Source organism: Anopheles arabiensis, chromosome 3 (genome assembly GCF_016920715.1).
Source record: "Anopheles arabiensis isolate DONGOLA chromosome 3, AaraD3, whole genome shotgun sequence".
Classification (NCBI taxonomy): Eukaryota; Metazoa; Arthropoda; class Insecta; order Diptera; family Culicidae; genus Anopheles; species Anopheles arabiensis.
In genome coordinates, this window is record NC_053518.1 from 70,427,553 (window position 1) to 70,449,384 (window position 21,832).

At 47.8% G+C, this 21,832-nt stretch overlaps 2 protein-coding genes across 5 annotated transcripts; both read right to left on the reverse strand.

Moving 5' to 3' along the window:
- Nucleotides 1–25: 25 nt before the first annotated feature.
- LOC120904616 (polyadenylate-binding protein) lies at nucleotides 26–14,252 on the reverse strand. 4 transcript variants are annotated; one of them, XM_040314759.1, is made up of 5 exons: nucleotides 13,837–14,252; nucleotides 8,982–9,210; nucleotides 8,270–8,754; nucleotides 3,660–5,141; nucleotides 26–3,490 (listed from the first exon to the last, which is right to left on the reverse strand). In XM_040314759.1, exons 3-5 carry the CDS (start codon nucleotides 8,460–8,462, stop codon nucleotides 3,234–3,236), a joined length of 1,932 nt encoding a protein of 643 aa, XP_040170693.1. In that variant the 5' UTR covers nucleotides 8,463–8,754; nucleotides 8,982–9,210; nucleotides 13,837–14,252; the 3' UTR covers nucleotides 26–3,233. The 4 variants fall into 4 exon arrangements, with proteins under 4 accessions (XP_040170693.1, XP_040170695.1, XP_040170694.1 ...); XM_040314761.1 differs by lacking the exon at nucleotides 8,982–9,210; XM_040314760.1 differs by lacking the exon at nucleotides 13,837–14,252 and having other exon boundaries at nucleotides 8,270–8,751; nucleotides 8,982–9,461.
- A 169-nt stretch (nucleotides 14,253–14,421) lies between these two features.
- On the reverse strand, nucleotides 14,422–20,063 carry LOC120904617. The gene is made up of 2 exons (XM_040314762.1): nucleotides 18,798–20,063; nucleotides 14,422–16,620 (listed from the first exon to the last, which is right to left on the reverse strand). The coding sequence occupies exons 1-2, from the start codon at nucleotides 19,215–19,217 to the stop codon at nucleotides 15,592–15,594; spliced, it is 1,449 nt and encodes a 482-aa protein (XP_040170696.1). The 5' UTR covers nucleotides 19,218–20,063; the 3' UTR covers nucleotides 14,422–15,591.
- Between the last annotated feature and the right edge of the window lie 1,769 nt (nucleotides 20,064–21,832).

Sequence of the window (21,832 nt, forward strand, 5' to 3'; positions counted from 1 at the left end):
AAAATCAGCTTCTGCGGTGAAAGCATTTCCGGATCTTATCGTTTTTTATTGAAATTGATAAACATTTTTGCGTTGGTATTTGTTGGAAAAAATTTCATCTCATACAATTTAGAGTAGCCCGGATATTTTAAATTTTCTTAACTGAAACACGTTATTATCCTTCTTCGCAGCGAGAGACCGTGCTGCCCACTGTCCGACTGAGTTGCTTTTGGTTAGCGCACGCCACACTCGACGCACATATCTAGTTAGCGATGATTCTACTACCAGCCAGCCAGCCAGCCAGCCAGCGGCAGCAGGATTGATCTTTCGATTCCAACTCGTTCTCTAAACTGATGTTGTTCTCCCGAAGAAGTGTGTTTGTTGTTGTTCTCGTCTGATGAAAACAGTTTTTCATCCCCATCCGCGTGGGTTTTTTCGTGCCTTTGCTGGCAAACTTAACCTATCGTCCCGGATGGTTTTACTCCCCTGCACTCCTCTCTATCTCTCTCTCCCACTGTGATGACCGCAGTGACACACAGTGCTGCGCAATAGCTCGCTGAAAGATGTTCGGTACAAACAGTCATCCATATCCATCCACGTGTCTCTCAAGCGCACACGTTCTTCCTGGCGAGAGATGTGAAATTTTGTGCACAGGTTGGAGGTGGAAACATTACTCTTTCCATCCCAAAAACAAATCCTGTGATTGCGTGCTTTGCCAAACGTAAAAATGGTTTGCCGCGACTTTCTTCTGCTGGGTCTTCTCTTTACTCTTGAAAAGTGAAATTTACGTGGATTCTTCGCGCCCTTCTCTCGAACTCTTCTTATCTTTCAGTTTGAGTTGGTCTCATTTGTCTAGTGGTTGCTGCAAAAAGCCATTGCAGAGTCATTATTGTGTTCTTGTGTTTCCATGCACACCTTTTACACACTTCTGCCCTGCTTCACTCACTCGGGGGTACACGCGGCAAGGAGTGTTGTCGTCCTCTACTTGGTTGGAGAAAGAAGGTTTTAAAATCTAGATTTTGACAAAGCTACCTTGGGGGGCCTACGCGGGAATATTATTTTGATAGAAAAAAAGGGGAAAAGATTCCATTTTGCTCATTCCTATCGGGAATCTTTACCCTGAACTGAAAACGTTGTCGCTACTATCTCCAAACTATTATAACGGCGCGGGAGCCATCGAAAAGATCGAACCCTCAAAAAGCGTCGGAACCGATTCTCACACGAAAGGAGATACTACAACAAGAAAAAACCCTACTGTCAAACAAAAAAAGATGAACAAAATGCAAAGAATCCATCTGCGCTGACTATGACAGGGAGACGATCACCAACCAGATCGTGTGATCTGCTTCTAACCGCACATAAAAAAGCACACGCCACCTATCGTTTTAATGAAGAACAGATACAAATTTCTCTCCTAGTGTATCCTTCTCTCTTACTTTCGCTTTCACTCGTCCCGTGTTTCATCATCATATATGTCCCTTTTTTGTTTTGTAGAATTTTCTTCAGTTGCAAGTTTTTCAGTTTTTTTTTCTATTGTTATTTTTATCCCATTTTCTCGTGCCTAATTGTTGCATTTCTTCCGTCTGGCTGTAGTTCCCTAGTTTCATGCTTCTATCATACGCTTTCAACCCAGCTCCTACTCCTTCCTCCTCCTCCTCCTCCACACGCGTGTCATCCTCATCGCGTGTTTACCACCATACACCACTCTTCTTCGCCCTCTTCTCTCTCTGTCTCTCTATCCGCTTCTTCCACACGTAAGTTTTTCTCTTTTTTGTTTTTATATATGTTTGTTTTCACTTTTTTTTGGTTATTTTTCAATTTTTTGCTTGTTTATTTCTCGTTTACATCATTTTAAAGACTGTCGCATCGGTTGTTCCGTTGTATCTCTTTGAAATAAGGATCGCTTCTTTTTTTTTTGTTTTGCTGCTGTTACTGTTGCATAAGAACATTCCCAATCGTATGGTTGTGTTTGGCTCACATTTTTTGCGTTTTTTGTTTTCTTCTTTTTGTAACCTTCTCTTCTCGCTAGTTGGTCGGATACTACCTACTACCCTACAGTACACGCGACTACACTGTACTGCTGTGTTTTTTTTCACGAAAAAGTTCAGATTTGTTTTTCATAAACTTTTGCAATAATCTTCACACAACATATGCGCCCTGGCAGAGACAGAATAGTTTAATTTCCATACTTTCTACTGCTGCTTCGCGCATTCTTGTAGTAGTTTCCTTGTTGGTTCAAAAAGTTTTTCTGCAAGTTACTTTTAGCACATTTCACTTGTCCTGACAAAGTTTTGTTTTCATGGTTCAATTATTGAAGGTACTCTCTCTTCTCTTTCAATCTTTGTAGACATTTTTTTCTGTTGTTTACTGTTTTTTTCCTCAATTTTCTGTTTTTCTCTTTTGCTACTGTGCTTGCTCTTGTGTCGCTTTTTTTGCTGTTTTCTCTTCTCCTACATTGCTCGACCACCACCCATCTCTCTCATTTGTTGTTTTCTTCTTTTTCTTCTCCTTCGTGTCAAGAGGATGATGATTTCATTTCTATTTTGCAATCTTTTTTCAGTTACCTTTTTCATCAGTTACGATTTTTATAATTTGTTTTCCATTTTTTTGTAGATTTTTTTCGTATATATATATACTTCATACATATATATTTTTGCATAATATATTTGATAGATTATATTATCTCGTAATAAGAAGTTTTGCAGCGTGTGCGCAAAGTGCTCCGCATAAAAAGCTGGGAAATCGTTTTAGCGCTGTTTACGAGTAAATGACATATTCAATATTATAGTATGAATAATGAAAAAAAAAAATTAACCGAGCGCCATCTCCCCACCCTCATTCAGGTGAACACAAAACTCCACCACACTCATGTTATCTTTTTGCGAGTTCGTCCGTCGTGCCCATCAATTGCCCTCCCCTACAGAACACACGCAAGAATATTACACACACAATCCCGCAACCGTGAATATATAGTGCAAATGGGGTTCTCGTTTAATTGAATTTACCTAACATCCACCCGCGGCATGTGACATCTTCCATCATCGTACGTACATCTGAGGGGGTGCGCGGCAATTGTTGGATTGATTTGACACGCCTCGACAAAACGAACGCACACACTAAATAATCATGAAGAGGAGGGTAGTTCTTCTCTAACAAGGGGCGGTGGTTGTGGTCCGTGTCCAACTGAGCCGCGAGCGGGGGGAGACGACGTCGCTTCCAGCTGCGCTGCTGCTGCTAGGCGGAGGGTTCGTCGCTTAGTTGGTTTGGGCCGAAGACTTCTGGTGAGCCTGCAGCACAGCCACAGCCTCCTCAGCCTTCGCGTTGAGCGACTCCTTATGCTCCAGCATGTGCAGCAGCTCCGAGTTGTCGATCTCGAGCAACATGCCCGTGATTTTGCCGGCAAGCGTCGGATACATGAGCTCGATCAGCGGGAACAGCCGCTCGCCAAGCATCTGCTTCTGTTCAGCCGGCTGAGCAGCAGCCAGCATGCTTGTGGTAAGCGGTTCTTGACCTGGAGATGATACAGAAATGGGGAAATAGTGTAAATTTAAAGGATACAAATAGAATAATAGAATCTTTTCCAAAAGAAATTGCGCTGTGAAAAGATCTCTCGCCTCAAGGAAGTACTCTAAAACTCCCCGTTCTATCTAAAACAACCTTCACTACTGCTATTCGCTTACCTTTAACGATGACAGCCTGCTGAGCAACGGGTTGAGCTGGGATCGGCACCGGCTGCGGCACCTGCGGATTGCGCATGGACTGCGTGAACTTGTAGTTGGGCGTGCGGGCCTGTCCGGCGGCCAGCTGCGGCGCAACCGGGCGCGTCTGCATGTTGGCCGCGGTCTGCTGGCCGGTGATCGGGCGCGCCGCATTGCGCATGGCGGCCGAGTTGGCCTGGGCCGACTGGGCGTTCGGGGCCTGCTGGTTGGCGCCGCGCACGTTACCCGCCTGGCGGTACTGGTTGTTGGCGACGTGGGCCGCCGTCATGGCCGGGTAGCCGCCGGCCGGTGCATTGGCCGCCACGTTCTGGTTGCCCGCGTTCGGGCGCATCTGGGCGTTGGCGGACCAGCGGGGCGCGGTGCGCACCGGCGCCACCTGCGGCCCGTAGAAGCGCTGCGGCTGGGCGATGGTCGGCATGAAGTAGCTGCCGCTCTGCTGGTACACCTGCCCGATGTGCTGCATGCGCAGGCTGTTCACGCGCTGGATGTACTGGCTGGCCAGGTGCGACTTGCGCTCCTCCTTGCGCTGGGCCAGCGCGACGTACAGCGGCTTGCTGCCGACGATGCGGCCGTTCATTTCCGTCACCGCCTTGGTCGCCTCGTCCGGTGCGGAGAAGCACACGAAGCCGAAGCCCTTCGAGCGGCCCTCGTCCAGCATCACCTTGGCCGAGGTGATCGTACCGTACGGGGCGAACTCCTTGCGCAGCCGCTCGTCGTCGATCGTGTCGTCCAGGTTCTTCACGTACAGGTTGACGCCGTGGTAGCGCGTCAGGCGCTCCATCTTCAGCTGCTCGAACCGGCGCTTCAGCTCCATCTGGCGCTCGTTCTTCTTCTGGGCGCGGCCCACGTACAGCACCTTGCCGTCGCTCAGCTCCTTGCCGTTCAGCTTCTGCACCGCCTCCTCCGCGTCCTCCGGTTTCTCGAACGCGACGAAGCCGAAGCCGCGGCTCTTGCCGTCCTTCGTCATCACGCGGTGGCTCGTGATCGGGCCGAACTTCTCGAACATGTCGCGCAGCGCCTCCTCGGTCAGATCCTCGCCAAAGTTCTTCACGTACACGTTCGTGAACAGCTTCGCCTTCTCGCCGAGCTCCTTCTCGCGCTCCTTGCGCGAGATGAAGCGGCCGACGTACACCTTCTTCTCGTTCAGCAGCATGCCGTTGACCTTCTCGATCGAGGTGTTGGCCGACTCCTCCGTCTCGAAGTGCACGAACCCGTACCCCTTGCTCTGGCCCTTCTCGTCCTGCGCCACCTTGCAGCTCAGGATGTTGCCGAACGCGGAGAACGTGTCGTACATCGCCTTGTTGTCGATCTTTTTGTCCAGGTTCTTGATGAACACGTTGCCGACGCCGGACTTGCGCAGCGACGGGTCGCGCTGCGACCACATGATGCGGATCGGGCGGCCCTTGATCGGGTCGAAGTTCATCGTATCCAGTGCACGCTCAGCTGCAATTGATTGGGATAAAATACAAACAGCAGGATTAGTATTATGTGTCATCTCTCTTCAACTTCTCTCACGACAATGCAAAGAAAGGATTTTTATTTAATTTAAACGAGTTTGTTGATAAAAGTACATATTATCACAGCAACTTTATTCCAATAGCAAACATAAAAACCAAACAGGAAAAGGTATGAGTCATCCAAAAAATGACATAAACCTAACGGAAAAAAGCGTTTGATAGCATCGTCATTTATTTGATATCAATCTACACAAAGACACACACACAAAAACACGGGGGACGGAAGTGATTGCAATGTAGCCGATGATGGAAGCGTTTCAATCGAAGCATTAGCGCGCCACACAGCACCATTTGCTCTATGCTACCATCATACATGTAGCATAATTACATTAAATTGCCCTCTCCCCATTACTACTGGCCAGTGTAGCAATTGCATCATTTACGGGACATACAAATGCACCAACGGTCCTAGGGAATGGGGAAGCTGCAGACCGACCCCATCATCCCGCCATCATTCCCCCTATCGTGGCATATAATTGAACAGCATACACACATACACACGCTAATGGTGTGATGGAAACTAATTATATCGATTCATTTTCCAATCCCAGGACATCACACGATCAAAATGTGCATTTGTACTCCGACATGAAGGTAACACTCTGTCGCCTCTGCCCCCACAACGGATCACATTCCTCCCACTTCATTCCATTGCGAATGAATATGTGTTTATGGATTGATTTTTTCCCTTCTTTTTCCCTAGAAATAACATATTTAGGGGGAGGCGGTTTGTCTAGCTGCAGAAAAAAACATCAACATGGCTGTGCGCATTGTGTATCCGTTTTTCATTCAGTTCAACATAAAATCGGAACAGTGTAAACACGGTTTCAAATTATCAAACTGACATTACATTTAAATGGTGTTTAAGCAGACGAAGACCGATTAGAAGCAAACGGTTATTTCAACAAAAAAAGGTAGAATAAAAGCATTGCAAAACGCACATTCCTGACAGTTTGTTTTACTTTTAGAGAAAAAAGGCTCACGCATTTCAGTTCAAAAAGTGAAACCGTCACGTAACACAACAACAGCACACAGCCCATTCCCCACACGAAACTATCGCTGTCCACATAAAGGCTTCACGCACCAGCCTCTGCGTGCTGCTCCCTTTCCCGTCATCTCTCATCCACGAACGACGAGCCAGCAACAAAACTCGCCACAAAGTTGTTGGAATGTGTGGCAGAGGCCAGCCAGCCAGCAGCGGCGTGCGGTTTTGAGACCGACAAACATGTTGAAAGTGAAGATTAATTCGTAGCCCCCTCTGAGGGCGACACAACACTCCTTCCCCCTCTTCCCTTGGTCGCCGTCGTCTCGTGGTTGCTGCTTAGTCAGTCGGGGGATGGGTGTTCGAGGGCTCTCTCTTCGTTTGCACCACGATCACATCATCACATCTTCTCCTTCATGGATTGGTTTTTGAAATCATAAAAATAGTAAAATAATGTACAAACAACAATTGTTTCATCTCCAAACAAAGCAAGACAGACAGATACGAACACCCGTCGTGCGGGCATGCTTTTTTGTCGTCATAAAGGTGCAATCGAGCGCGAGAGCGGGTGAATGTTGTTGACCAGCCCTCCCCCCTCCCTTCTTCGTTGGTTTGTCATTGATTGGCAGGTAAACGTGCGCTCCCTTCCCCTGTCCTCTTTTACCCTTTTTGCGCGCATTTATTGTATGGCTAAACTATTTCTAGCGGGAGGGAAAAGAGGCGAACTCCCTTCTCTCTTCGCCGCCGAAGGACAACCGCTTTTGGGTACGAATTTTCCCTCGACGCGCATTTTGTTGCGCTACTTGTGCACGCTGTGGATGTGTGGTTTAGTTGCATTTGTTTGATTTTGAATTAACGATTATTTTGTATTAAACTTTTGATAGAAATGGAAATTTAAAAATTAAAGCCAAGAGGGGTCTTTTTCCTTTGGCTTACGGCAGCGTTTCAAAGGTAAAAATTACAACCCTGATTCTCCATTGAAGTCGTCTCGAAGGGTTTCTAAAACGAACCGACCACTAACCGAGTGCCATGTTTAGCGCAATTGATAAAGCCCCCCCTGGGTGGTGGTGCCCCTGGAAACAGTGTGTGCGACGGCCGTGTAAATCCATAACCCCCGCTCCTTACACCCTTATCGCAACAAAATGGTATTACACACCATTCGATAAGCGCGCGCAATGGTAGATTTCTGTCGCAGTGAGAATTGCAATTGGAAAATTATATTTTTCCATTAGTTCATTAGAAAACGGTCAGTAAGATTTTTGCTAAATGGTTTCACGTTTAAAAAGCAACGGATTTTGTTTTCCACCAACCGACAAATCTCAATGACGGCGATGTGGAATTTACAACCTATTTCCTGCAACGTGGTCCGAAACGATTTTCTCCCTCGTGTGTCTCACACGTTGTCACTTTCCTGTGTTCACCTGTTTTCGGGGAAGGGGGGGGAACAATCAAGCCCCCCCCCCCCTCCTTCTACTCCACCACGACACTTTCAACGTCCTTGTCATGTCCCCCTCTTTTCCCTGTACCTGTAAAACGCATTTCATCCCCCCGCCCTTCCACAACCAAACAAAACACAGGTTTATCCCCCACATTCTCCACTGGATGAATGTTGCGTCGTGGCAAAGAAATCCCCCCGTGTTTCGTGGCTCCTTCGATCGCATTGGAAAAGAAAACGAGAAATTTACCCACCAAAATGAGCTTCCCGTGCGACACGCCAGAGGGAGCCGCCTGAACAAAAACGAGCGAGCGAGACAGGGAAAAGCCCCCGTCACGATGACGATAGTACTGTACTGTGCGAGAGGGAGCGAGACACACAAAACACACATACACACACATACGGGTTGCTTGCAACATGGCGGCGTAACAGTGTGCATGGGAATGAAAAAAAAAAAAAAAACGACGGAATGACGTAGCCGTCGGATCTAGAGAAAGCACGTGTACCGGACGTTCATCATTCTGCTCCGGCGCTAACCCACACACACACACACACACACACCCGTTTTTGCCGGTTCTAGAGCGAAAAGGGCACAATACTGAGATTAGAATGATGGAAAAACGGCAATATTACTCACCATCGGCGGGCTGCTGGAAGTTGACGTACGCGTAGCCGAGGGAGCGGCGTGTGATCAGGTCGCGGCAGACGCGAATCGACAGGACCGGGCCGGCCGACGAGAACTTCTCGAACAGCGTCGCCTCGGTAATGTCCGAGTGCAGGTCGCCCACGTACAGCGAGGCCATCTGGTAGTTCGGTGCGCCGGGATTCATCTTGTGTGCTGCTGCTGCTGATTACTGCTTTTCCAACTGGGGGACGTTTTTCCTGTATCGGTGTTGCGAGACTTTCACTCGACTTATTCAGCGGTGCGCACACAAACACACACACACACGCGACGCGTTCACGGGGCACGTGGGTTGCTCTCGTTCGATGACCACCGAACACACCACCGGAAATCCACGCAGAAGGGATCCGATTCGAAAAAATATTCCAATCACGAAGTACGCGCACTCACACTGTGTTTGTTGGTGTTGGTGGACACGTTGTTGCTGCTACGTTTCGCTTCTGGCCGAACCACACACGCAAGCGAGCGCCGTACCGTGAAGAGGAAGAAAGAGAGAAGAGGGGAGGGAAAGTGTGTAAGTTTTGCTTTCGAAAAGAAAAACGGGGGCTACCGCGCCCGGTGATGGTGCTACTGCTGCTTGCTGCTGGCGCAGTGTGACAGCTTGCTGGATGAAGTACTTGATGGTGAGACAAGGTGGACGGAGGGGGGATGAGGTGGAGATTCTTACTTTTGATGCACCGCGCGTTGTCAACCACACGGAACTTCTTTTCCTTCTTGCTTCCAAATGCCGAGACGCTGAGAAGAATGCTTTACCGTAGTAGCAGGGGTGCGGGGGGAGAGCTGAGCGCTGACGTCGACGGTCGAATTTTTTCTTTCTTTCAATTTCTCACGCACGACTTCGTTTGTTCGCACTGCACACACGCACACACGCACACTCGCACTGTTGGCAATCTCTTCTTTTTTGCGAAATGAAAAAAATACGGCTGGGTAATAGTGGGGGGGTTTTTGTGTGTTTTGCTTGGTTTTTCACAGTTTTGCGATTTTTTTGGGGGTAGATTTTTTGATTTTTTATGATTTTTTTGTGTATTTTTGTTGGTATTTTTTTTATTCACAAAAAAATGTGAGTGGTTGTGCGATCCTGTTCCAGAAGCACAACCGCACAACTTCAGCGACACGAGCAAGATGGCAGCGGTACGGCCTGCGACGTGCCCAAGCACTGCCGACGGTGCTCGAAAACTGCTCGAACGCGCGGCAGGCAACTTCCGCTCAGGTTGGTAAAGCGCCGGCAGTCGAGTGGTGGTGACAGTACGCTGTGCGGCGGCCATGTTGGATGGTGTTTGAATTTGAACAGGAGGACCGTTTTTTGTCGAATGCTTTTATGGTTTTTGTTTTAATATTAGTAAAGGTTTCTGAGCGCGTTTTCTTTTCAATAAATGCTTTGAATAATTCAACAAATAGTGAGAATTATTTCCATATCATGATGTAGTGAGGTACTCTCCGGAGCGAACCTACAACTCCGATCGGACTTGGACTATTATTAGTCCAGTTCCGAATCCAGCAAAATGTGACCACTAGATCCGCCCAGTGTCGTCCGGAGCAGTTTAGAGTCGTTCTGTGTCGTTCGGAGTCGTGCGGAGTGGGAGTCGCCCGAAGGCACTTCATATATAGGCCGACTCCGGACGACTCCGAGCGACTCCGGACGACTTCGGATAGGCGGCTCCGGACGACTCCGGACGACGCCGAACGACTCCGGACGACTACGACTCCGAATGACTCCGGGCAACTCCGGACGACTCCGGATAATGCAGGGCGGTCCTACCTTACGTAGTAGAATCCGAATTTATCAGATTCGGATCGGAGTCGACTCCAGATTTTTGATAACTTTACCCATCACTAGTTGTATGGGTCGCAGTTGTCCGAAGTCGCCTGGAGTCATCCAGAGTCGATCGAAGTCGGCCGGAATCGGAGTCGGTCGGAGACAACTGTGTTGTGTACAGAAACGGTGCAGTGTAACCGCGACTCGATGCTGTCGTGCAACTGACAGCATCCGACGTCCGAATGGCCGTTAAGAGCTTCGGGAGCGATCGGGCTACCGAGGGTCGGCACTCGATCATAGGCCGCGACCCGACACACACAACAGTCCTGGAGAATATATGTTATTTATATTAGAATATAAGTGGTTTATACAGAAGAGCCGCGTGTGCCTTAAATATCCTCAATTGTGCACCAGTCCGAAACACAAAAGTGGCGACGAGTTTCTAATTGTTTGTTGTTTCGTTTATTTATCCGAGTGAAAATTCCGCGACCCAAGCGGCGAAGGATGTCCTCTGAGGAGACTGGTGCCATGGACGAGGAGATGCGTCGTTCATCGCTAGGGCTAGCTAGCGCGAGCGGAGGGCTAATTCCGCAGAACGGTGCGATGCTGCAACCCAACGTGCATCTTTTGGGCGACCAGCGCATTCTCGGTGGTATGCAGCGAAGTGAAGATGCAGCGCCGTTGCAGATACGTGCGCAACCGCCATCGCAATCCGGGTCATTGCCACTGTTCCACGGTGGTCAGGCGCCATTGCTGTCAGCTCCAACGGCGCCATCGCAGTCGGCTCCCACACAGCAGCACCAAAGTACAGGTCCGTATTTGAGTGGAAGTGATAATACGATGATGCAAACGCTACAGCAGCTACAAAAGCAGATGGCACAGCAGCAGCAGCTTATAAGTGAATTATTATGCCAGCGTTTAAATAACTTAGGTGCGTCTACGGCCGCGGTACACCCCGAGCAGATCATTGACACGCTAGCGAGAAATATAACGGAATTTCGTTATGATGAGGAAGGAGGTGTAACGTTCGGTGGGTGGTTTGCGAGATATGAGGAGCTGTTTAGGAAGGATGCGGAGCGTATAGATGAAGCCGCGAAAGTCAGGCTGTTGATGAGGAAGTTAGGTCCGGTCGAGCACGACAGGTACACGTCGTTTATATTGCCCCGGAAAGCGGGAGATTTTTCATTTGCGGAAACGGTCCAGAGGTTGACCGAGTTGTTTGACACGCGAGAGTCGTTGCTTAGCAAAAGGTTCAAGTGCTTGCAAATAGCGAAAAATAAGAATGAAGACCATATGTCATATGCGTGTAGGTTGAACAAGGCGTGCGTCGGATTTGAGCTTGGAAAGCTTACAGAGGAACAATTTAAGTGTTTATTGTTTGTGTGCGGGTTGAAGTCAGAGCACGATGTTGACTTCCGTACGAGGCTGCTTGCGCGAATAGAAGATAAAGCAGATATTACGCTGCAGCAGTTGTCGGCGGAGTGCGGCAGGATAGTTAACTTAAAGAAGGATAGTGCCATGATCGAGTCCCCAGCACATGAGAATGTGTTGGCTGTACAGTCGGAAAGACACTTACAAGTCAAAAGATCGCAGCTAGATCAGCGTACGACGCAGAGTAAGCCCTGCTGGGCATGTGGGGATAACCACTGGCAACGTGATTGCCCATATCGTACTAAAGAATGTTTTAAGTGTAGGCGGATAGGCCACAAAGCTAGTCATTGCAACAAAAATCGAAGGAAATTTAGGCATCCTGAGTATGGCCTCGGATATGAGGAACAGGAAGGGAATGTTGCACAAGTGGTAACTGTGAGTGTGCAGAGCGTAGCATCTAGGAGAAAATACGTGGAGGTTAGTCTCAACAACAAGCCAGTTCACCTGCAACTCGACTCAGGGTCGGATATTTCTATAATAGGCATGCGTACATGGAAACAAATAGGGAGCCCCCGGCTCAAACCCCTTTCCGTCGCAGCGAGAACTGCTTCAGGAGCTGGTCTTATGCTCGAGGGTGAATTTCTATGTGAGGCCACACTAGGCAATGTTACGGCTGAAGTAACCATAAGAGTGGCAAAACATGATCTTATGCTATTCGGTGCGGATCTGTTTGAGTTGTTGGGTCTGTGGTCAACACCCATTGAAAGTTATTGCTATAGAGAGGGCAGAAATTTAAAGCAGCATGATAGGTTTGATAAAAAACAGACCGAATGTCTAGTAGCTAGTATAAAGGCTGGTGATGGCATAGATTATGCAGCAGGCACGGGAAATGCAATTCCATTCCTTTACAATGAGGTGGTTAAGCCCATGCAACGTGATACAATGCTGCGCAGATTATATAGCTATGGCAATTATGAAGGTCGAATAGATAGCGCCAATTACCTTCGTAAACAGTCCTCGCCGATAATTTGTCACGAAGCGTACCAAAGAAAAGGGAGACACATGAGGTCGCAAGAACCTTAGCGTAGGCGTAAATAATGATTTATAAACGGGTATATGAGTTAAAGGATCCCTGGCGAGAGGGTACATGTCTCAAAGAAGTGCTAGAAATTAAGTGATACAAGAATGGAAAATAATGGTATTAATTTACGGTAGGATGTTTTAATGGCTGAGGGTAGAGTTTCTGGAACAAAATAGCCGTCACAATTTTTAGCATTTTAGCAAACCCAGTTTTAGCCATCGTGGCACAACATTCCCCTAGCATAGTCTGCGTATGTGAACAAATGAATGGTCCACCTCGCCGCTCTTCTTGTGATAGAAGGGCGTCGCGCAGGTTGCAGCTGTACCAGCCGAATTAAGAGAGGGAGATGTTGTGTACAGAAACGGTGCAGTGTAACCGCGACTCGATGCTGTCGTGCAACTGACAGCATCCGACGTCCGAATGGCCGTTAAGAGCTTCGGGAGCGATCGGGCTACCGAGGGTCGGCACTCGATCATAGGCCGCGACCCGACACACACAACAGTCCTGGAGAATATATGTTATTTATATTAGAATATAAGTGGTTTATACAGAAGAGCCGCGTGTGCCTTAAATATCCTCAATTGTGCACCAGTCCGAAACACAAAAAACTGGAACCGTCCAGTGCAATGTGCTTGTGATCAGGTATTTCATTTCGTTGTGTGTGTTTTTTTGTCTTTCACTCTGCGGGTGCACTTCGTATACAGCGCGTTGTTTCCACCGACTTCGGACGACTCCGAATCACTCCGAACAACTTTGAACAAATCCAAAAAACACAAGACGACTCGGGACGATTCTGGACGGCTCCGGACGACTCTGGGCGATTCCGGACGGCTCCAGACAACTCCAGCCGACTCCAAACGACTACGGATTATGCTAGGTTGACCTACCTTCCGGAGTCGGTTCCGAAATTATCAGAGTTGGATCGGAGTCGACACTGAATTTTTGCCAAACTTTACCCTTCACTATCACGATGCTCTTTGTAGTTGAATAAAAAAGCATGATTTTATTTCGAAATAAATTTGATGTAAAATGTTGAATAAAGACAAGCATTAAAAAAAAATTGAAAATTGTGAAGAATTTTTCAAAAGTCGCTCAAATTATGGATCGACTTCTTGTCTGGTGCCTCTCTGTTGGAAACCAAAGCATACTCAAACTCAACCGTAGCCAACACACCGACATCAAAAGTAAAGGTTGAGCTAATCATGCCACAGGAAGAGACCATTGTACGCATATTGCAAGTTTGGATTTAAAAATCACAAATGAACCCCAACAAAAAATCCAACTGTTAGTAATTTGACAAAAAACAACACTTACCTTCCCTCCAACACCCGGTCTAATTTCGTAGCGCAAAATTCCACACACACGGGAACGTTCGCGTTTTTCTTTTCCACCTCAAAGTCTCTTCCCTTTTTGCAGCAACGATTTCGGTGGATATTCCTTCACACATTCGTTTCAAACGGCGCATGAAACGAATGCATGTAGGGAACACACCACGATGGGACACGCAGACAGGGATTGGCTTTTCCTCCTACGGATCACACACGCACACGCTGTTGGTTGGTGGTACACGCTTTTGGGGGGCGGTGAAATTTAATTAGCTGTTCCTAGTTGATGTTTTTTTTCGCTTTTTTTTTTGGTCCACGCGTCTCCTACTTCCGGGGTTGGAATTTCTGTTTTAAGGCACACACAAAATGCACGATCCACGTCTTGCTTCCAAAAAAACCGAAAAACGAATGCCGAACCACTGCAGCGGACTGCGGCAAACCACTTGGCTGCTGTGATCGATCGACAGGGAGTATAGCAATTGTGCGCCCACCTTGCTTTCATGCTGCACAATTCGCTGTCGGTTGCCACGGGAAACGTCATCATGTGGGTACAGAAAGGGGACAGACACATCGGTTGAGAGGGATTTGGTTTCTGGGCCGTCCAGCTTCATTCCAGCATTTATCGGCATTTTCCAAACATTATGTATTGTTTCGTTTAAGTTAGCTGCACACGCACAATAAGGCTAAATGCTTGTTTGCTTGTTTGTTTGCGTTTCTGCTTGCCCACCCCCGAGAGGTGAAGACTATGACACGCACGCAATTTGTACCGCAAATCCAGCGTGTATATCTCCCCATTTCTCATCTCTCACGATAATCACAAAATAAGGTAGAGTTTAACAGCGGAAAAAAATAATAATTGTAAAAATAGGAATGATAAGACAGCTGCTACACGATCATTTACCATTGGTTCTGATTATAAGCTCACAATACAAACGGCTAAACGGTGTAAAGAAATTCGCAATAATACTAACATTTTGCCCTGCAAGTAACTGCTGTTGTCGGTCACCGTTTTTTGAAGCTTTCACACGCATTGATTTGGTTTGTTCGACAATAGTTTGGGTTTGTTTTGTTCTTGCTGCTACACTACTAACGGAATGTACACAACCCACCCCGCACTGGGGATGCTTGAAAATATGAGATCCAAATGCCTTACCATTGCTAGCCTTACCACATACGTAACGAATTGTATCTTCCCCTCCCAACAAAGCACAATAGTAGGAAGAGTAGGGAAAGTGTTGAGTTTCTTTTGGAAGCGATACTAGAACGGTACAAATAAAACTAAAAACAAAATTAAACTAAGCAGTCCCAGTCAGTTTCGTTAGGTCGACAGGCGACACGCATACTGTATCTCGAATGGCTTCGTGCTTTCTCTTTCGCTATGGCCTACGCTCACAATAAACCTCTTCCCATTCATAATTGTATGGCAAAATATCGATATCTTGTAATCTTAATTAAGTTAATATGTCACGATTAGCATTCATTTGCCTTTGCTTTGTGTGTGTGTGTGTTTTTTCTGGTGCACACCTCATTAGTTTAACGATTTGGTCATAACTAAAACACGCTCTGTTGTAACAAATACACACCCCTCCAGCGAGCTCATCGGCACGCACACTCGAGGACTTCTGATTATCCCTGGCATCCTCTCCTGGATAGGATTGAACTAACAACAAATGTTTTGCACCACCACGTTTGCTACTGTTTCGACATAATCTTGCGCATCTTAACTCTACAGCTCGCTTCTCCACTAAACGTAACCACCACTGGAACAACCACGGTGCGCCTCACCGTCAATAAGCGACACGGTAAGCGATCCGGAGGATAATCGCTGGCGCAGAGAGCGTACGGGATCGCCGTCGTGGCGTGCCATTGACTCCAACGACGACGCTGAATCCCCATTGCCGTACCAGCACTGGATGGCTTTCAGTGACGGTACGACATCGATCACTTCCGACAGGGTTGTATCGAAGCTGATTACAATTTCCCTGCCACTATCGTCCTCATCCTCTGGCGCATCGTTCCGAACGTGACTGCTAGCGTCGTTTCCGTTCGCATCGGGCGCCGTTCTTTGGGACGCCACGGTCACGCAGTTCCCGTTCGCGCTATCGATCGTGCGTGGTGGTACCCACGGGCCGGCACGGTTCGGCGAGGCTTGCTCCTTCGTCACACTCGTGCCCTGGCCTTGCAGCATCTGTATGAGGCGGCTTTCGAACGGTTTGACTAGTATCCGGTACGGATCGGGGCCCTCCTCCGTACTGCTCGAGACGACAGCGTCCGACAGCTGCTTGTGAGAGCGTTCGTTCCACCACCCATTGCCACCGACTTGCTGGCCATTGCTTTCCTTCAGCGCAAGCGATCCACGGCGTGCTGTGCACGGTGCGTGCAGCTTTTTCGCGTACGGATGGAGCTGCTGGGCCGGCCTTCCTTCCCAGCCTTCCTCCAAGCTGCCCGTGGTGGAAGATATCTGGCCGTGCTGGTCCGGTTGATGCACGGTACGTTTTTGGGGACGATTTTCCTTATCACCGGCCGGCGGAGGGCAAACGTGACGATGCGGAGCTTTCGTGCGCGGCTTGTGGGCATGCTGGCGGCGACCGCCGGGCCGGCTGCTGTTGTTGCTGCTGTCGGCGGCGGCTGCCGAGGAGGAGCGGCTCGTCGATGGGGCCGGTTCGTAAGCGCGCGAGCTGCCCGACGAGGTGTTCTGCAGCGAGTACCAATTGATCAGCCAGTTGTTGCAGCTGAAGCAGATGTGTTTGTCCGCGTTATCACCCCGCTCGGCCTGCAGAGTAGGGAATGTGTGTAAAGGTTAGTGGAGTGTTTTTTTTCTCTTCGCTGTGTTCAGTAGCAGGTGAAAGTAGATGTGAAAAAAGGGGGAGCGACACACAGAAAAAATGGGGGGATTCTGAGCGAGTTTAACGGCGGAATGGGAATTTTAAACTAATAAGGAAGGCTAATAAGGTAAGTCTGTAAGACTAATTATTTAAAGATTGTGAATATGTTTAACGGAAGAGGTTTTTTTGCTTTGGAATAAATAAGCTAGACCTTTTGAGTGAAGGCTTGGGACACTTTCAATTTAAAATGAGTTTATCTTTTCGAGGAATATTAATCTGTATTTATAATTAAACTGTTTCAAGACCAAAGTAATGTTACAATATTAGAGAATTTCTTGTTTTTGTTCTTCTTCTTCTTCTTTTGGCTCAACAACCGTTGTCGGCCGGCCTCTGTACCACTTGTGGGATTGGCTTTCAATGAATGTTGGATTGCCCCTCATAGCAGGATAGTCAGCCCTACACGTATGGCAGCACGGTCTATTTGGGGCTTGAGCCCATGACGGGCATGCTGTTAAGTCGTACGAGTTGACGACTGTACCATTAGACCGGCTTATTCCTTGCAAAATTCCTTTCTATTCCTTTCTAGAGAATTTCCTAGAAATTCAAATTCTTTGCAGAATTCTTCAAAATTTGATCGTTTATTGGTTAGCCAAAAGTTACGTCAATAGGGCCGATACAGACCAGTTCGAAGGCCTGTGAGCTAGGAGACCTGTGCTATACTGGAATTGATTCTTGAAGAATTTTAGTGCCTAAATATCAATCGTTTCTGGAATCTTCTGGAAGACTAGAACATTCTTTGAGTATGCGCTCCACAAACATCAAAGATGCCTATGATTGTAGGAAATGCAAAAAGTTACTTCACAGGAAGTGACTTTCACTGCGATCGGACATCCTAGCCGAAAATCCAGTAACTGAAGATCCACTTCGAGGGCTAAAACATGGGTTCACAAGGACAGATACTGGAGTTGAAGAACTAAACCAGCGGATAGTGAGATTACGTAGTACCAAACGAACTCCAATAAAGAAATAAAGCATTGAAACCTGAATATTGTGCATCCTGGAATTGAAGACTTCAGTAAGAGCTATCCCAATCAAAAGATACATAGTTTTAAAACCATGGATCATGGACGACCCGAATCAAGAAAGACGTGTTGGCCAGGGACAGGGAATTTCTAAACAACCCCAGAAACACCTTTTCCCAAAAAGTGCATGTCCCCTGTCTGTCAATGTAATTGGATACAGCCCCAGACACACAGGCAAACACTTCCCAGTGCTGCCTACTCGTTCCCTTGGTTACGCACCCCTGCTCGATAATCCAATCCCCCCCCCTCGTTGGATGCGCTACCTGGCCCAATAATGTCGGTTGTAAATTAATAAAGCTAACCTTCAAAGGAAACGATCTTCTAACGGGATCTGCTCGCCGCGGTTATGATCGTCATTGAATGGATTTCCACCCCGCTTGAATGTACAGCATAAAGGGAAGAGAAGGAGAGCATCACACACAGCCCGGCACAAGAAGGCGGGAAAAGCCTGCCAGCTGTTCTTTTCCTGCGTTCTGTGTCGTTCGCGTTGTCTTCGCGCGCCACATCTTCCCGTGTCCATTCGAGCCACAAGGTGTGTGTGCGTGCGTGTGTGACATAAAATAATATCCTTCCCAGCGCTTACAGCACACCTCCACTCTATTCCTCCCTCCTAGCACCCTCTCCACGTGTTTGGTGGCCCACCGCAGAGGATAGAGACAGAGAGACAGAGCGTGCTACCTATACAACCGTAGGGCGCAGGTCATCAGCAGCGTGAATGGTGTGGAACAATAAAAAAGGGTCCGTTTACACAGACACACACACACACACACACACGCAAAGGGAGTGCAAAAGAGCAAGTCGTTGTCGATGTAAGCGTATCCCTTCATCCTGTTCATCCCTACGCACAGCCCCGCCAGAAGCAGAGGAAGAAGGGAAAATCGATAATCAAGTCTTCACACAACCAGCCCGACCCATGCACGCCCGTAAAGGAATCCCACAGCCACCTTTTCACGTTTCTTCACCGTTTTCTTTTTGCTGTGTGTGCCGTGGTGTACCCTGTGTGTCCGTGTCCACCTCCAAAGAAAAAAAAATCCTCCACTTACCCGAAACTTGTACTTTTCGTAGATAACGTCCACAATGTTCGGCCCGTTGCGCGGCTCGAAGATGTTGAGGGACAGATTGGTGTAAATGCCGCAGATCAGACAAACGTTCGTCTTGCGCCGCAGCACCGTGCTGGTGGACGTCGTCGTCGTCGTCCCACCGCCCTGGCCGCCCCCGTGCCGATGCTGATGGGCGGGTGAGGAGGCGTGCGGTTCGTGCGTGCCACCACCCGCACTAGCACCACCACCACCGTTCGGCTGCTTTTCCACGATATTTCCCTCCGGTCCGTTGGTGGCGGCGGCCTGGCCACTTCCGTCCGAGCCACGGTTCCCAACGTCCGCCGCCTGTCCAGGTTGGTTTGCGGCGGCCGTCGCACCACCCGCATTACTTCCGGCCGTTGAGGACGAGCCACCGCTGCTCATGGTTGTGTCCTTTCGCACACTCACCCTTTGCTCGGTGGGAATGCTTTGGAATGTGCGTGCCGCGGACGGTCGTTGCTCTCTGCCGCCTGGGGGCCTATACTTAAATTAAATTAAATCACACACTGCCGCTGGTCAGCACTGCCGTTTGGTGTAATCGTAGTAGCCTAATTTTTGCTTTTCGGTTCGGGCAGATTATTGAACCCGTGGCACGGTGACCGTCGTGGAGCGGCTGTCTCTTTTTCTCTCTCTCTCTCGCTGTCACTGCACTTGGTGGCCGCACTGCCTGGTCCGCTGTCCCGACGACACCGTTCGTCGTGTGAACTTCGACTACGGACGGAAAACGCGGTGCGGATTCGATCACGTTGTTACTCGCCTTTTTGCTACCGCTCTTGCGCACCGCGCACATAAACACACCGTTCGCTGTCCGTTGTGTGTGTGTATGTTTTTTTTTTTATTTTGGCACAGAAAACGACCACTACTACGAAGGCTACTACACGCGCACACCGAGAAACTGTTGTCCGAATTTGTACTCGGCACGCACGCACGCGAATCCTTCAAGCTGAAAGCGAAATTTCGATCCAACCTAATAAAGCGCCAATTGTATGCGCCGCATGATGTGTGTGTGCTGTTTTTTTTGTTTGTTTGCTGCTGCTGCTGTTGAACTGGCAGACACACGGACCAGGCACGTCCCGCTAGAGCTTTTGCGGCAGCTTTGAATGGCTGTGTGCGGCGGCGGGCCTGCGACAAGGACGACTGAGGCAGGCTGCAGGCTCGCAGTGGCCTGCTGCTGCGGAAGCGACCGGGAACGTGCGGGGCGGGCAAAGGGACAGCAGCAAACAGCAGATGTTATTTTTGTGTGCGCCGCACACCGGGACCGGACTATCGTCGGTTCTGGTCATCGAAGTGACAGCTACGAAAAAAAAGGTTTAATTGTTTATAAAAAAATGTTTTAGAGCAAGCACTTAGCGTTGAAGTGAACAAGATACATTTTCAGCAGTGTTTTGAGTTAAATTTGGTAGAAAAATATCTGTTGTTTTCTTACCGATAAACCACAACTACATCAATAAAATTAAAAAGAGTTTGGTAAATTTCGCAATCTAAAATACAAAGAAAAAACTTACTTTGAGCCACTTTTCCGTCAGGAAAGACATCTACCAACCAAAAGGACATTTGCATAGTGATCGACCACAGTGAAAACGTTAAAACTCATCGCTCTGCGGAAGATTTTACGATACAACAATTAATTAAGGATTGCTATTTTCAAATTCTAATATTAACAAACAGGAGAATGTGAGAATGTGAATGTCTGTATAGAACAATATAAAACGCCGAAATAAAACTAACAAAAATATTAGTTTGGACCATGCTACGCACTGCGTGCGTTCAAGTAAAAGTTTACGCTAGACGCCCATAGATGGCGCTAGCAAAAGAATTCAAATTTCAGTCGTTGGCTCCACGTGCGCTGCAGTTCAAGATGATTGATTTTTATTAAAGAGAATGTAAACAGGAAAACTAATGTAAAATTTGAATCAAATTATCATATTGAATCATATTAAATGAAAAAAAAAGGTTATTCAATTGCTAATATACAATAATAGTAACAGCAAAAGTCATTGGATTAAAGTATTTTAACACAAAGCATATTTTAAAGCAAAAAAAGAATTCACGTTTCAAGGCTCTTTTCGTGGTAAAATTATAATAATTAGCAAATAATATGATGTTCATGAGATTACATTATTTTTCGATTTCTTTTGGTTATTTAAATCGGAGACAAACATTTTCAAAGCAAATGTTTCAATCTAGTTGTTTCTTGTGGAAAAGCGTAAAAACTCGATTTATATACCGTTTTAATTTTATTTTAATTCTCCACTTATTTAAAATTTATTTTCCCTTTATTACCATCCCGCTCCCGGCGCTGGCTTAAAGATAAGTTTCTCATTTAGTTCGTCGTTAAATGCAGCCGACATTGAACCACTCCATCACCACCCGCGGCATCACCGACTTTACTGGCAGCCATTTGCCGAGACGATAAGCCGCTACAGCAGCACCACCGGGAAAGGCATCGACCGGTCGGAATTGCATTTAAACGGTGGGTCAATTTGCTGGCCACTTGCAAGTGAAATGCATTCAGTTATAAACATAATATCTGTCCTGCTCTCCTCCTTCTACCCTCCCCCTTTTGCCGCACGAACTGCGCATTCATTTGGGTGCGTAATTATTCCTCAACCTGGCCCGCCAATCCCCGTGTGCGTGGGAAATTGTTTGTTATTTGTTGATAAATAAAACACACTGCCGTGCCGTGCGAGGTTACCCGGGCCACTACTCCAGTGGCACTCAGAACTGTCCGTGTGTGTGTGTGTCAGGGAAAGAAAAAGGGCACATCCCGGATGTCCACTGTCCACGTGCGGCACGGTACGGGAGCCCGACTACCAGGCGGCCTGTGAAGCGTAAATACTTGCGCAACGTTGAGCAGCGGATTTCAATAAATGCACACATACCCTCAGTTGTGTGTGTGTGTGTGTACTCGATTGGATGGTGTGGGTGGCAGGAGTGCATTACCAAAGTTGTGCAGCGATCCGCGCGAATTATTGGTCACCGCGGTCGCGTGAATGATG

Excerpts from the sequence above, each read along its gene's own strand:
- LOC120904616 (XM_040314761.1), bottom strand. The coding sequence starts at position 8,462 with ATGAATCCCGGCGCACCGAACTACCAGATGGCCTCGCTGTACGTGGGC. Across the intron at positions 5,142-8,269 it reads CTTCCAGCAGCCCGCCGATG|CTGAGCGTGCACTGGATACG; the intron begins GTGAGTAATATT and ends AATCAATTGCAG. Across the intron at positions 3,491-3,659 it reads GCAGGCTGTCATCGTTAAAG|GTCAAGAACCGCTTACCACA; the intron begins GTAAGCGAATAG and ends TATCATCTCCAG.
- LOC120904617 (XM_040314762.1), bottom strand. The coding sequence starts at position 19,217 with ATGAGCAGCGGTGGCTCGTCCTCAACGGCCGGAAGTAATGCGGGTGGT. Across the intron at positions 16,621-18,797 it reads ACGAAAAGTACAAGTTTCGG|GCCGAGCGGGGTGATAACGC; the intron begins GTAAGTGGAGGA and ends CCTACTCTGCAG.